Raw genomic sequence first — 15,548 nt, forward strand, 5'->3', positions numbered from 1 at the left:
GGCTGTTATGGATCTGTAGCGCCCTCCAGAGGGAAGTGGGTTGAAGCGGTTAAAGCCGGGATGCATATTGTCATTTATGATGCTGTTTGCCCTTATAAGGCACCAGGATTTGTAGATGCTGGACAGGGTAGGTAGGGGGATGATCTTTTGGGCTGTGTTGATCACCCTCTGCAGGTTGGTGTTAAGTTGCTCCTTCCTGAGGACTCTCAGGAAATGTAGCCTCTGCTGCGCCTTCTTGACGAGTGCTGTCGTGTTTGCCGCCCAAATGAGATCAGCAGAGATGTGGACCCCTAGGAATTTTAAAGTCTCCACTCGCTCCACACATTCGCCGTTGCTATATAGGTGTGACGGAGCAGCCTTGTTCCATTGGAAGTCCAGGATGAATTATCTGGTTTTGGAGATGTTCAGCGCCTAGTTGTTGAGAGCGCACCACTGAGTCTAAGGACATCATCTCTGTAGGCCGTCTCATTCTCCCCTGTCATCATCCCCACCACCGTTGTATCATCCGCAAATTTTACAATGATGTTCTCGGGGTGCGTGGGTCTGCAGTCGTGTGGGTAGAGTGAGTAGAGTAGTGGACTCAGCACACAGTCTTGGGGTGAGCCAGTGCTGAGCGTTTGGGCGGATGAGAGGTGGCGACCCAGCTTCACATGGGGGTCTGTTGACCACAAAGTCCTTAATCCAGGAGCATGTGGAAGGTGGGAGTCCCAGGTTGGCCAACTTGTGGATAAGAATGTCCTGCATTATTGTGTTTAAGGCTGAGCTGTAGTCGATGAAAAGCATTCTGACATGGCTCCCTCTTTTCTCAAGGTGGCTCAGTGCAGCGTGGAGGGCGGTGGTTATTGCATCTTCGGTGGATCTATTCGGTCGATATGCAAACTGATGCGGGTCGTGGATGAGGGGAAGAAGGCTTTGATGTGTGTCAGTACCAATTCTTCAAAGCGCTTAGTGATGATTGGTGTGAGAGCTACTGGGCGGTAGTCGCCTAGATTGTCAACGAGTACTAGGATGATGGTGGCCGATTTTAGACAGGCTGGGAGGGAGGCTTGTTCTAGTGAAATGTTGAAAATGTCTGTGAAGACTGGTGCTAGTTGGTCAGCACAGGCCTAAAGTACTTTGGCTGTTATTCCAACCTGGTCCTATGGCCTCTCACATCATCTTCCTCCACATTGAGTGGGTAAAGCTTCTTCCTGAGCTTGGTGTGGTATGTACTGGGCTTGGGGCTCAAAGCCGGCAAAAAAGTTCCCTGGGTCCTCGACCCCTGTAGTTGGTGAGGGTCTGTATGCTCTGCCACATCGTTAAGGGGTCATCCAGTTCCCCTTTTATTTTCTCCTTGTAGTCTGCTCTGGCAGCCTTAATGCCTCTTCAGGTTGGCACGAGCTGCGCTCTTGAGTGCCATGTCGTCGGATCTGAAGGCTGCATCTTGGGCCCGGAGGAGTGATCAGACTTGGTTGTTCAATCAATCAATCAAAAGCCTTTATTGCCATTATACACAGCTGCGTATAACGAAATTGGTGGTGCTACTTCCCAGTAAAAATATAAATAAGTAATATAAAAATATAAAAAGTCACGTCCGGGCAAGGTAATTTCTAAAATATTGCACATTGTTCTTGCACAGAAGGGATTCTGTGTCATGCTAATGCAAGTTCAGAGCCCTGATGGCTGTGGGAAAAAAACTGTCCCTAAGTCTATTTGTCCGTGTTTTGTGAGACCTGTAGCGTCTGCCAGAGGCTGTGACCAGGGTGGTATGGGTCCCTAACAATGTTCCCGGTCATCCACGGTGTACGGTTTGGGTACACCTGGATTGTCTTCACCACAGTGACCGTAGCCATGCAGTACTTGATGTAAGGCATTACTGTGTCTGTAACGGTTCCCAGGTCCTTATGGTGGAAAGCTTCCCACTGTTCTGTTCAAAGCGGTCTTGGAGTCGGGGAGGGCGTCATCAGGCCATGTGATAATGGATCGCCTTTTCTTACCAGAAGTTTAAGATGTTGTGGCAGTCATATTGCTTCTAATGTCAAAATATCTCAATTCTTTCGATGGTTTATATTACTCCAATAGTTGTCACTTTCGAACAAGAAATAAAAACACAAAAATCAAGGTGAAATTTTGTTTTATTTAAAATAAAGGCTACTCGCATTTGACGAAAAACATGTAAACGGCAGCGCCCTGACCTCACTAAGATGGCCGCGCACCCGGCCTTGCTAAGATGGCTGTGCCCCAACCTCGCTAAAATGGCCGTGCCCCGAGTGAGCAGTTAGGGGAACGTTTCACGTTTTATGCAAGATACGTTTTTTTTTATGAATTTCATTCATAGATGTCAAAATTAATTTTGTTGAGCGTTTTATCTGTTTATCTTTTCTCTATTTTGAAATAAATGACCGTATCGGCATTCATGACGTCATGGCGCATGCAACGGCGCCATTTTGTCGTGACGTCATCGTTTCACAACGCCGTCAACTTGCAGTTTTTTCCAAGTCGTGGTTTTATGCGCATATAAGCCGTACCCTCGATTCAGTCATCATTTTTTTTATCCGACAAACCCGGCTTATACGCGCGTAAGTACGGTACCTTAGCATCCGGGCGGATGTAGACAGCAGTGATTAAAACAATGGCTATCTCTCTGTGCAGAAAGAAGGGTCTGGGGAAGTGACTAACCAGAACAGTGCTATTGTTACAGCATCCCTCATTCACGTAACTGCAAAGCCCACTACCTCTTTTTTTTCCCTGAGTTGAACATCCTGTCTGATTTGAGTAGCGTGTGGCCTGCTAACTGCATGGAAGCATCGGGTATTTGTGAGTTTAGCCATGTCTCTGTGATTATTAGCATGGAGCATTTGCGAATGTAGCAATTAGCAGCGAGCTCTAATTCCAAATCGTCCGTTATTTTTTTATTATGGATCTGACGTCGGAGAGGTATCTGCTAGGCAGCGGCGGTTTGAGTGGTTGTTTCCTGATCTTACACAACAGGCCCGCTTGACAGCCTTGCTTCTGTTTTCTTTCCCAGCGCCTTCTCCGACCCGATAACACACCATGGGGCTGCCTCTAGAGTCGCAATCTCCTCCAGTATTCTATATTCCCGGTGAAAGTTGCCAGAAACCTTAAGTTGCTGCGGATAGCCGATATTTAATAAATCTAAACGGTTATGGCTGAATTTAAAGTTCGGTTTTGACGAAAAACTTGCATCAAGATGCACAAAACACATGAAAAGAGTGCACAAGTAGAAAGAGCCCCTTACCACTGCTAGTGGAGGCACCGCCACTGGCTGAATTTAAAGTTCGGTTTTGACGAACAACATGCATCTAGATGCACAAAACACATGAAAAGAGTGCACAAGTAGAAAGAGCCTAAGACCGCTGCTAGTGGAGGTACCGACATCTTGGAAAGATAATCATTTTATAAAATCATTTTATAACTTTGTAATCCTTATCTTTTAGAAGCGAGAGCAGAAGTCAGACCAGACCAATGGCTTGCTAGAAAAACCTTTTGCTAAGCGAGCTTGCTCTCCAGCTATGGAGCTGGAGGTAGGTGCTGGCGCACTTCGTCTTGATGGCCTTCCTCCAGGGGCTGGATCAGCAGGGCCAGGTCTTCGTGTGGCCCAGGTTCGACTCTTGGACCGTAGGAGTAGCAGCAGGCCAAGCAGTCGGCCAGGCACACCAACTTCCAATAGTTCCTCGACCCCTACACCCTCAGAGGAGCAGAATGATGGCGAAGAGGAGGTAGCTGAACCTGAGGATGATATTCAGGGCATTGAACAGGAGAGCTCTGCATTGTCATCTCCAATCCAACGTCTTAAAAGGCCCTTTCAGCTACTCATAGCAGCCGCCCTGGAGCGCAATCCCACACAGTTCCAGCTACCCAGTGAACTTACGTGTACCATTGCACTGCCAGGTCAGCTTACCTAGAGTAAACATTGTCAAAAGCAAGTTAATTAACTAGGTTATTTCTTGTAACGTATTTAGCATTTACACTGTTTTATTGAGTGATAAGAAATCCTTAATCTATGTGTTCAGGCAGCAGTAAACGACGAAAAAGGGAAGAATTACTTGGGAGGCCATATAGACGACCACAATATGAACTAGATCCTAACGGTCTGGTACCATTACCAGTTAAAGTCTGTTTTTCATGCAACAGGTATGGGAATTAAATATACACAAGTCAAGTCATATTCTTCATTATTTTGCCGTAATTGTGTTTTATTGCTTCCCATAGGAGTTGCAGGTTGGCTCCTTTGATCCAGTGTGACTATTGTCCTCTCCTGTTCCACACTGACTGTCTGGACCCACCACTTACAGCTTTACCTACTGGAAAATGGATGTGCCCAAATCATGTTGAACATTTAGTGGTGAGCAGTGTAGTAACTGTTTTACTCTGTTGCGATACTTATCATCCCTTCCCACCCTTTTTGTGTTGATCAGCTTAATCAAAGGAACCTTAGCTTATCCAGTCGGTGCCAGCTTTTTGATGAGTTTCAGGACAGAATATCCCAACATGCTGTCAAGTTGGACTTCCTACGCCGGGTTCATCGGCAGTTTTCACCAAACTCTAGGACCACTCTGCAGTGCAAAAAAAGGACTATTAAGGTAAACTGTGATTCCGTACTAAGCCAAAACGATGTGTATCTAAATCTTGATATTAAGAGAATCTGTATTTTCTTGTGGTCTAAGACAATTGAATTTTGCCACACCTTTTAAGTTGGATAAAAAACACATCTGCTGGTATCTTGCAAAGAGACCGGGCCGGCTTAAATGTCGACAATAACCTGTGAGATTGAATAAAAAGTGTGATACCCTAATGGCAGGAGAAAACAGCTCGCAACGAGAGAGAAGAGACAACGTCATTAGGCACCACTTGCCTGTGGATGTCATTGAAGTGAGAGATTGCTAAAGAATGGGTGTTAGGTTCATCCAATTGTACGTTTATCCTTAGGTTTTTCCAATTCAGCTTTCAATAAAAAAGGCATCTGTAGTCACATCACATTTAATTCTTGCAAGAAGAGAATACATCCGGCCGCTCGCCCCACAAGATTATTCTAAAGAGCGGCATTATGTCCTGCCCATTTAAGGCTTCAAATCAAAACAATTACAAGGTTATCGATTCCAATTGCGTAAGCAAGAAACAAAACAATTCCATAATCAAGCAAACCTAGCGTCAACCTAGCGTCACAAATTAAAACAATATGCGAGTAATCGATCCAATTGCGTAAGCAAGAAACAAAACAATTCCATAATCAAGCAAACCTAGCGTCACAAATTAAAACAATATGCGAGTAATCGATCCAATTGCGTAAGCAAGAAACAAAACAATTCCATATCAAGCGTCACAAAGGAAAAACAATATGCGAGTTGATTGATAGCCATCCGCTGAATCAACAACAATTTAAGCATCCTTCACAGATCTTCATTGCGAACTTGTATCTGGGGAAAGGGTTGAGGCGTATCTTCCAGTACTCAGTCCTCGGAGCAAGAACTCAGTGTATTGTTTTATGTCCTTGCGAACTTGTATCTCTCGCTGGACCCAGCTGTCCTGGAGAGCGACCTTGGCATAAGCGTTTGTCTTCACATATTAATTCAAACTCTAACATAAAAGCGATCAACACATATATATATATATATATATATTGTTTAATATAGTTACACATTTAGGATGAGCATTACTATTCCTAATATGCAAATATATTGATCAATATAGTAAGCATGTATATTATAAGGCTTTATATTCATTGCAAACACATTTATAATAATGATTACTCCAACAATGGGTATCTGAAATTGTTTCAGGGTTAAAATGTGTGAACAATAGTTTGCTCAAATGTATGCTTAAAAACGGTCAAAACCAAAGCAAGGGACATGTTCAGAAAATGCCCGTCTGAAACTGATGCCTAACAGTAACGTAATGCTTTATGCCGTGAAAACATGTCCACTCCTACAAAGGGCAACGAACGTGGAAATATTTGACATTGATAATATATAGAGCGTAAAAGTAAAGAAGTTGATCACTTTCGTTCAAAACATTGTCAGAAGATAATCCATATCCAGTGGTACCTTGAGATACGATCTTAATGCGTTCCGGGACTGAGCTCGTATGTCGATTTACTCGTATATCAAATCAACGTTTCCCATAGAAATGAACTAAAAACAAATGAATTTGTTCCAACCCTCTGAGAAAACACCAAAAAACAGGATATTGGAATGGAAAAACATTTTTATTTGTTCAAATTTGCCATATATTAAGAGTAACAAATAACTAGTGGTTATGAAGTTTAATAGTACTAAAAATAGACGGATTTTGCGGAGGGGAAAGAGAGAGGCACAGAGAGAGAGTGAGACTTTTAGCACGGCAACACGCTCGTAACATAACATAAACAAATTTAAATGAACTTGGATTACGATACAGACACACTCATAAATAAATTTAATCTAACCTTACACTAAATTTAATTCTAATTTTGTTTTAAATTTTTATATCGTTCTCTCTTCTCTTGGCTCTATTTTCCCCGCCCCCACCATGACTTTTTAAAAGGAACCTATCGAGGGTTGTTTGCTTTTGTCTTCCCTTCAAAATAATCAATCCGTCAATGATACACACGTCCTCACAATAGGATAATGCACGACCACTTGCCAACGGAAAGTAGTATACTCCCCTCGTATTGGCGAGCAAGCTCCGCCACACGTGCACCATTCTGCACTGACTAAGGGAGGAAAAACACTGGAAAAAATGCAACGCCCCGCCCAGTGCTCGTAGAGACATTACACGAGGGAGTTGCGACCCAGAAATGCCCATATTGTTCTTATGAGCAGCCTCTCGCGTCTGCTGTATGCTCGTATATAAAATTTGTCTCGTATCTGAAAGTAAATATTTGTTCAAAATTTTACTCGTATCTCAAATTGCTCGTATGTCAGGGCACTCGTATGTCAAGGTATTACTGTATAGATTATAAAAAATTGTTTGTGTCTGCACTGAATCAGATACAAATCTCTGAACAGTACGGTGATCACGCTTACCGTATTTAATCGCATTTAAGCCGCCCGTGCGTATAAACCACACCCCGAAAATTGCCTTGAATTTTTTTAATTTTACAATTTCTCGCGTATAAGCCGCCCCCCTGATTCCCAATTTTCACCTCCATATTCATGGTTTTAATAGGGAGTACAAATTTGTTACTTTGAAGGGAAAATCTTAAGAAAAATCATCACAAGTGGTATTTCTGAGGTACTGTATGAATCAAAATCACTTTATTAGGGTCAATGTCATAGGGAAGTTAGTATGCCTGTCTTTGTAAATGGAAAATGTAAAATTATTCAATTTAAAAAAAGAAATAACAGAAATTACTATTTTCTTACCAGAAGTGTAAGATCTTGTGGCAACTATATTGCTTCTAGTGTCAAATTATATCAATTCTTTCGATGCTTCATATTACTACAATAGTTGTCACTTTCGAACGAGAAGTACAACAAAAAAAAGTGGAATTTTGTTTTATTTCAAAATCAAGGCTCCTCACTTCTGTCCAGTCATAGCACATTTAACTAGGTTTAGATGGCACCACCCTAGCGAAGATGGCTGCCCGGGACCTAGGTAACATGGCTGTGCCCTGAGCGAGCAGTGACGGGAACATGAGTTTTTTAACGTTTTATGCAAGATACGTACGTTTTTTTTCCTTGAATTTCATTCATAGACGTCAAAATAAATTTCATCTGTTTCGCTTTTCTCTATTTTGAAATAAATATCGGCCGCATTTGCTTGCGTCATGACGTCACGCCCTGACGCAACGGCGCCATTTTGTTGTGACGTCATTGTGTCACGCCGCCATAAATTTTCAGTCTTTTTGCATGTCATATTTTTATGCGCATATAAGCCGGACCCTAAATTCAGTCATCATTTTGTGTCTGACAAAAGCTGCTTATATACGAGTAAATACGGTAAGTTTTCGTGAAATTTCAAAGGTTTCCATACCTTGTCGAAGGCATGCAACTATTTCATGCTTTTCAGCAGCAGAGAGCCTATATCTTTCACACTTTTGTTGAAAATGTTGGTTTTGCTTAATAATGTTGAACATCCGTCTTCAGTAGTTTTCCTTTATTTGGGCTCATGGAGCAAACTAATCACAGGTGTCTAAGATTGATTTCAGTCATCCAAAGAGGCCTGAGACACAATACAATCCATTAGTTCAATTGAAAAAAAAACCAAAAACTATATATCTTTATGACACTTAAATACAATTTGCATAAAAATTTGGAACACAGTGTGTATATACGGTATTTGCTCCCCTTCCTGATTTCTGGGATTTTTTCGTATTTATCACACAGTTTTCAGACCATTAAACTAATTTTAGTATGAGAAAGAGACAACCCAAGGAAATGGAAAATGCAGTGTCTAAATGGTGATTTTATTTACCAAGGCAGAAATAATTACAAACTTGTCTGGCCCTCTGAGAAAAAGTAATTGCCCCTTTTGTTAAATCACAAAATAACTGACTGATCTCAAATGTAGTAAAGCTGAGTTCAATTTCACAGGCCACACCCACAGCTGATTACCTCCCCGTGGGTTGAATCTAGAAAACACTTAAATAGAATGTATGAGACAAGGTGAAGTAGGCTACAAGGTCAGAGCGTCATCCCACGCGCCAAAGAAATTCAAGAAGAAATGCAACAAAAAGTGATGGACCTATCAGTCTGGTAAAGGTTACAAAGGCATTTCTAAGGCTTTCAGGATCCAGCGAACCAATGTCAGAGCCATAATCAACAAATGGAGTTAACTGGGAAAAGTGACAAACCTTCCCCGGAGTGGTCAGCCAACTAAAATTTCTCCAAGAGTGTGACGACGACTCACCCAAGTGGTGACAAAAGAACCTAGAAAAACAGTGAAAGATCTACAGACCTCGCTGGCCTCAGTTAGGGTCAATATTCATTACAGTAATCCCTTGCCATTCCGCGGTTCAACTTTCGTGGCTTCACTTCATTGTGGATATTTTTCTGTGGAATTTTTTAATTATTTTTATTTACTATTATTTTTTAAGTTCATAAAAATTGAAAAATCCACGATGAAACTTGCAAGTGGAAGCAACTCCCCTTCCGCTTGCTACTAGGACCCAGCACTGAAGATTTTTTTATGTTCATAAAAATGTGAAAATCCACGCTGAAACTCGTAACCAGAAGCCACTGTTTCTATTAGGATTCAGAACTGAAGAAAATTATTTTATTTCCTTTTTTCTTTTAACAGGGATGATCCTACTGCGCAGTTTTTCGATTATTACGCCCATGTCTGGTCCACATTAACCAGGATTTTTCAGGGATTACTGTACTCTTCCATAAATAAAAAAACACTGCCAAAGCTGCCATCGATGGCCAAGTTCCATGGCAAAAACCATTGCTGTCCAAAGAGAAGGCTCATCTTAGGTTTTCCAAAAAACATCTTGATGATCCTCCACACTTTTGGAGGAACATTCCGTGGACTGATGAGTCAAAAGTTGAATTTATTGGAAGGTTTGCGGCCCATTACATTTGGCGAAAAAATGGCACAGCATTCCATCAAAAGAACACTATAACAACAATGAAGCATGGTGGTGGCAGTGTGATGGATTGGGGCTGCTTTGCTCCCTCAGGATCAGGACGACTTGCTGTAATTGATGGAAAAATGAATTCTGCTGTCTACCAGCAAATTTTGAAGTAGAAAGTCCGGCCCTCAGTTTGTGCGCTCAAACTCCAGCGGTCTCAGAGCATAACATCGATCCAAAGCACACCACTAGGTCCACTTCTGTCTGAGTGGCTCAAAAGAAAAAAAAAAAGTTAAGTTTTTGAGTGGCCAAGTCTAAGTCCGGATTCAAATGCTGTGGTGTGATCTGAAGGAGGCTGTTCATGCTAGAAACCCTCTAATATTGCAGAATTCAAACAATTCTGCACAGAAGAGTGGGGCAAAGTTCCTCCAGAGCGTTGCGAAAGACTTATCACAAATTATCGTAAACACTTGATTCCAGTTATTGCTGCCAAAATTGGCACAACCCGTTATTAGGTTCAGGGGGCAATGTATTATTCATAGATATTAATCATTAAATTTTATCATGACTAGATCATTTATGGGTAGTAGACACAGGCCTGTCAACCGATTGGATTGGATTGGATTGGATTGGATTGGATAACTTTATTCATCCCGTATTCGGGAAATTTCATTGTCACAGTAGCAAGAGGGTGAGAATGCAGATACAGGAAAGGCATAGTTTACACATAGTTACAAGTTAGACAATACAGTCGCAAAGGCCGCAGAACAACAAAGCAAAAAGCACAAAGTACAAAGCAAAGTATATGGGATCATTAAGAATCATTAAATCAAATAATTAAGACAGAAAAGCAGCAAAAACACAAAACGAGCAAGAGCAGACAGAGCTACCGCTACCGGCTGCCACTTGAGCGGCGCCATCTTGGTTGCAGTAGCAAAAACGGATACAGACTCAAGAAAATGACGTTGTAGCGTTGGATAAAACTGGAACCACACACAGGAAGTCTTCCACAAGATGGGTAACTTCTGCAGACTGACCGAGGTTGAAAATATGCAGTCACTCTTCCAAGCTTATCCGCACAATCCCTCAGTATTCTGGAGCTAAAGAATCAACAGGAGCAGAGTACAACCCCTCGACTCCGTTTCCGACCTGGTAAGCGCCGACAGCTCTTCCATCTTATCGGGGAGGGATCTCACTTTCCCCTTAATAATAGATGGATTGGTGGGTAAGAAGCGTCGCTTCTTCTCCCGGCACTTTTGTCTAGCTCCGGATTTCCAGCGGCATTGAGATGTTGCTCCTCCTGCTGCGTATTGTTTACAGCTAGTCCTATGTGTATGACAGCGTAGGCATGGCTGAATGGTTCCAAAAAAGAAGTAGCAGGAAGAAGCCAGGCTAACAGAACAAAGAAAGTTGTAAAAAGATTAAACTAAAAAGTATAAAGTACAAAGTAAAGTAAAAAGGAATGTATTAAGAACTATTAAAATGTAATAAAAAAAGATAGAAAGGCTGTAAAACACAAAAAACATAAGAGTGGACAGAGCTACTGCCACCGGCTGCCACGTGACGGCGCCATCTTGGGGGAAAAAAATTGCTCCCCTTAATAATGATTGCAAATCCCCTTATTAAGCGATAAAAAAGACATACAAATGCAACGTGGCACATATTTACTCACACAGATCCTTCCTCCCATCAGCTGTCAGGCTCTTTAACAAAAAAATGGCTGTGTTAAGACCTACCGTATGCATGCATGTACATTTATGTGTATGTATGTATGTATATATGTGCTAAGCAACACGCTTATTTAATTATATATTTATTCATGTATTTATTTCTTGACCTACTTATTACCTATCTATTTATGTCTAAAATGCCCTTCCTATTCCTGCATCCTCACCCTCTTGCCACTGGAACAACGAAATTTCCCGAATACGGGATGAATAAAGTTATCCAATCCAATCCAATCCAATAGGGCCCACTTAAAATTTTTCCAAATTTGACAGGGTGCCTCATCACTATGCACTAAATTCAAGATTCTGTAGATTTCGCTGTAAGACGCTGACAGCTTGACTGTCTGGTTACATTGGTTGCTGACACACTATATTTATACAGCAATACCTTGACATATGAGTGCCGCGACATTTGAGCAATTTGAGATACGAGTAAAATTTCAAGCAAATATTTACCTTGAGATACGAGACAAATTTTGACATACGAGCATACAGCCAGGTGTGGCCAACGTGAGAGGCAGCTTTTGGGAACAACATGGGCACTGTCTTTTCCGTCGCCACTCACTCGTGTAAATGTCTCTATGAGCACTGGCCGTTAGGTCGTTGCGTTTTTTTCGCCGTTAGTCAGTGCTCGCTAATACGAGAGGAGTATACTACTTCCCATTGGCAAGTGGTTGTGTGTTATCCTATTGTGAGGACATTTGGGTGCATCATTTTCAGAATATTTTGAAGGGAAGTCAAAAGCAAACAACCCTCGATAGGTTCCTTTTAAAAAACAGCTGAAATCAGGGTGTGGGCGGGGAAAAAGGTATAAAACTTTAAAACAAAATTAGAATTAAGTTTAGCGTAAAGGTGAGATTAAATTCATTTGAGTGTGTCTTTCGTAATCCAAGTTCATTTAAATTTCTTTGTTATGTTACGAGCACGTTGCCGTGCAAAAAGTCTCTCCGTTTAATTTTAGTACTATTAAACATCATAACCACTGGATATTTCTGGTAATAGATGGCGAATTACAACAAATAAAAATGTTTTTCCATTCCAATATCCTGGTTTTTTTTTCTTTCAGAGGGTTGGAACGAATTAATTTGTTTTTAGTCCTTTTGTATGGGAAACGTTGATTAGAGATACGAGTAAATCGACATACGAGCTCAGTCCCGGATCCCATTAAGCTCGTATCTCAAAGTACCACTGTATAGTGAAAAGGGTGGAAGTGTGAAAGATTAGATTAGATCAAATAACTTAATTCATCCCGTATTCGGGAAATTTCAGTGGTAATGCTTAAAGCATGACAATAATAGCAGTCGACAATGACGTTTTCGTCTGCTACCAGTGACCGAGACGATCCAGACTAGAGCCGAAATGAGTAAAACGAGATCGGTTTTACAAAAAAAATTACTTTAAAAAAATCCCTGAAGTTGCGTACACAATTTGAAATGATCTAAAAACGCGTACATTTTAACCAATCAGGTGTCTTCTAAAATAAGTAGCACCTGACTTTAATTAACTGATTACCTTGCAAAAGGTATCCTCTTGTTGAGTTGGAATGAAAACCTGCACCCACTGCGGCCCTTTTGAGGACCGGTTTGACACCCCTGGTCTAGACGGTGTCATGTCCTTGTTCGAAACCATATTTTTAGGAAAAAAATAAAAACCAGTCAGAACTCCCCATCCCCATGTACCTTGGACACCGAACGAATCTGACGAAGAGACAATATCTGACTTGGGATAACGCACTCAATAACCCTAATGCAGGGAGGACTGTATTCAAAAATTATTAGAAAATTTGATAATATTGAGGTTTATTTTAGTATGCGTCAGTGGTAAATTCCACTTCGAAAAAGGGTCACAAAATCTGAAAATTCTCTTTACCCACAATATGATGTTTGACGATTGGCAGCTCTGGGACAGGTAGGTGCCATGATCTGGTCAAAAAGAAACTTCCCTTAATTGCTCAGTCATTCTTATGGAAAGATCGGGCGAAGTTCACCTCTTTGTGAACAGGTCCATGTGAAAATAGTCAAACTTTTTAGGTCTGGTGTTTTAAGTTTTTTTTAAGGCAGGTTTAAACCGCAAATTGGGGTTGGCACAACTTGAAGCCCCATGTCTTCACTGCTTTCTCGTCCGACTCTACTACTATATGAGTTGGTTTTACGTTTTAATGAGGAACAATACATTCATGCCTTTTAATATGCATATTTCCTGCATCCCACAATGCACCAAACAACCTGATCACATTATACCAAAAAATTAGGAGATTTAAAAAAAGAAAAATTTCCACACAAATGTAGACCTATTTTACAGGACCACCCTCACTTATGAGAAGAGTTGGTATGCTTCATTTGCAAAAGGAATGCGCTGCTCTATTACTCTACGGCGCCTAAAAAAACACTGACAACATTATGTTAGAAGTGGGCTAAAGACCTGTTCAATACTGCAAAACGACGAACATAAAAAGTTTTTATTTCTCACTTTCTCAAAATTTGCTTGTTTTTTAGGTTCCAGGTGCAATAAAGTCTCAGTACAGGAATCCACCCTCGATTCTACATCCTGCAGGAGTGCGCCAGTTGGAGCTTGTTTGTAGTGGTGTTCCTGAACACCAGTCTGCCAAGGACCTCACCACAGAAGCTGAACAGCAGGAGGTAAGTGGGAAAACTAGACATACCGTATTTTCACACCTATAAGATAAGGCTCACTTAAAAGTCTAAAATGTTCTTTAAAATGGTCGATGTGCCCAATCGGTCGGTGCACCTTGTTTGTGCACTAAATTCAATTTTTGTATGGCCCTGACCGCTTGAGTGACTGGTTTTATTTCTTGCCGGCACATTACTTATTGCGATCAACCCAGTGTACGATCACCCTAAATATAGCCTCCCCGCGCATTCCAGCATTAATAAATCCATTCAAAAACATCCTAGGGGAGTGGCAAGGGATTTGACTTCCGTGTGCTTGCAGTGCTTTTAACACTCCAAAACACAATCAATACTCAAAGAAATACAGAGGAAATGCCTGACCTGAATGACAACAGAATGCGGGGGGAACGCTTGGAAAATTAACTGAAGCCACGGATCGAACACATTTTAACAGCTTTGCTAATGGATTGCTAACGGATGGCCAACATAGTAGTTCGGGCAGGCAGCGTCGCACGAGTTACGTGACGATTTGAAATGATTTGTCGATGCCGATACAGAGCTACCAAATAAAGTGGTACCTCGACATACTAGTGCCCCGACATACGAGCAATTTGAGATACGAGTAAAATTTTGAGCAGATATTTATCTTGAGATACGAGACAAATTTTGATATACGAGCACACAGCGGACGCGAGAGGCTGGTCATAAGAACATCATGGGCACTGTCTCTCTCCCCGCAACTCCCTTGTGTAATGTTTCTGTGGTCGCAACTCCCTCGTGTAATCTCTCTGTGGTCGCAACTCCCTCGTGTAATGTCTCTGCGAGCACTGGACGGAGCGTTGCATTTTCTGTGGGTTTTTTTCCCCGTTAGTCAGTGCGAATGGCGTATAAACTACTTCTCGTTGGCAAGTGGTCGTGCGTTATCCTATTGTGAGGACATTTGTGTGCATTTTGGGAATATTTTGAAGGGAATACAAAATCAAACAACCCTAGATATTGACTGAAAGTCAGTGTGGAGGCGGGGCAAATAGAGCCAACCTGAGAGAAGAAAGGTATCAAAATGTCAAACTAAATTAGAATTAAATTTAGTGTTAGGTTAGATTAAACTTATTTTTCTGTGTCTGCATCATAATCCAAGTTCATTTAAATTGATTCATGTTATGTTACGAGCGCGTTGCCGTGCAAAAGCCCCCCTCTCCCCCCTCTGTCCGTCTCTCTCCCCCTGCGAAATCCGTATAATTTTAGCACTATTAAACACATTTTAGTAATATTAAACCACTAGTTATTTGTTACTTTGTTAATAGATGGTGAATTAGAACAAATAAAAATGTTTTTCCAATCCAATATCATGTTTTGGGTGTTTTTTCAGAGAGTTGGAACTAATTAATTAGTTTTTAGCTCATTTCCATGGGAAACCTTCGTTTGAGTTACGAGAAAATCGACATACGAGCTCAGTCTCGGAACGCATTAAGCTCGTATCTCGAGGTACCACTGTACTAAGAATCGTCCGTAGTTTACTACGCCCCTTTACAGCAAATTACTAAATCCGCATTTTCTCTGAAAACTACAAAAATAAAAAAATCAAGCAATGTCTGATGCGATCGGTGTTTCAAAACGTTACGTTTGCTTTTAATAACTTTTTCAGTTAAAATTCACCGGTTTAGGATGGCACAAATTGAAACTACATCCACGTGACCT

General features: G+C 41.3%; 1 protein-coding gene across 7 annotated transcripts in view; it reads left to right on the plus strand.

Annotated features, from left to right (window-relative positions):
* The window catches only part of phf12b (PHD finger protein 12b), a 90,354-nt gene that overhangs the window by 30,229 nt on the left and 44,577 nt on the right, over positions 1-15,548 (plus strand). For 6 of the 7 annotated variants that reach the window (XM_077610594.1, XM_077610600.1, XM_077610598.1 and 3 more), the window contains 5 exons: positions 3,438-3,891; positions 4,014-4,134; positions 4,213-4,345; positions 4,419-4,583; positions 13,716-13,859. In XM_077610594.1, the coding sequence (XP_077466720.1) occupies positions 3,438-3,891; positions 4,014-4,134; positions 4,213-4,345; positions 4,419-4,583; positions 13,716-13,859 (1,017 nt within the window). The remainder of the gene's footprint in view (positions 1-3,437; positions 3,892-4,013; positions 4,135-4,212; positions 4,346-4,418; positions 4,584-13,715; positions 13,860-15,548) is intronic. The other variant, XM_077610597.1, reaches the window with a different exon arrangement.

Source organism: Stigmatopora argus, chromosome 10 (assembly GCF_051989625.1).
Source record: "Stigmatopora argus isolate UIUO_Sarg chromosome 10, RoL_Sarg_1.0, whole genome shotgun sequence".
In the NCBI taxonomy this organism is placed as follows: domain Eukaryota; kingdom Metazoa; phylum Chordata; class Actinopteri; order Syngnathiformes; family Syngnathidae; genus Stigmatopora; species Stigmatopora argus.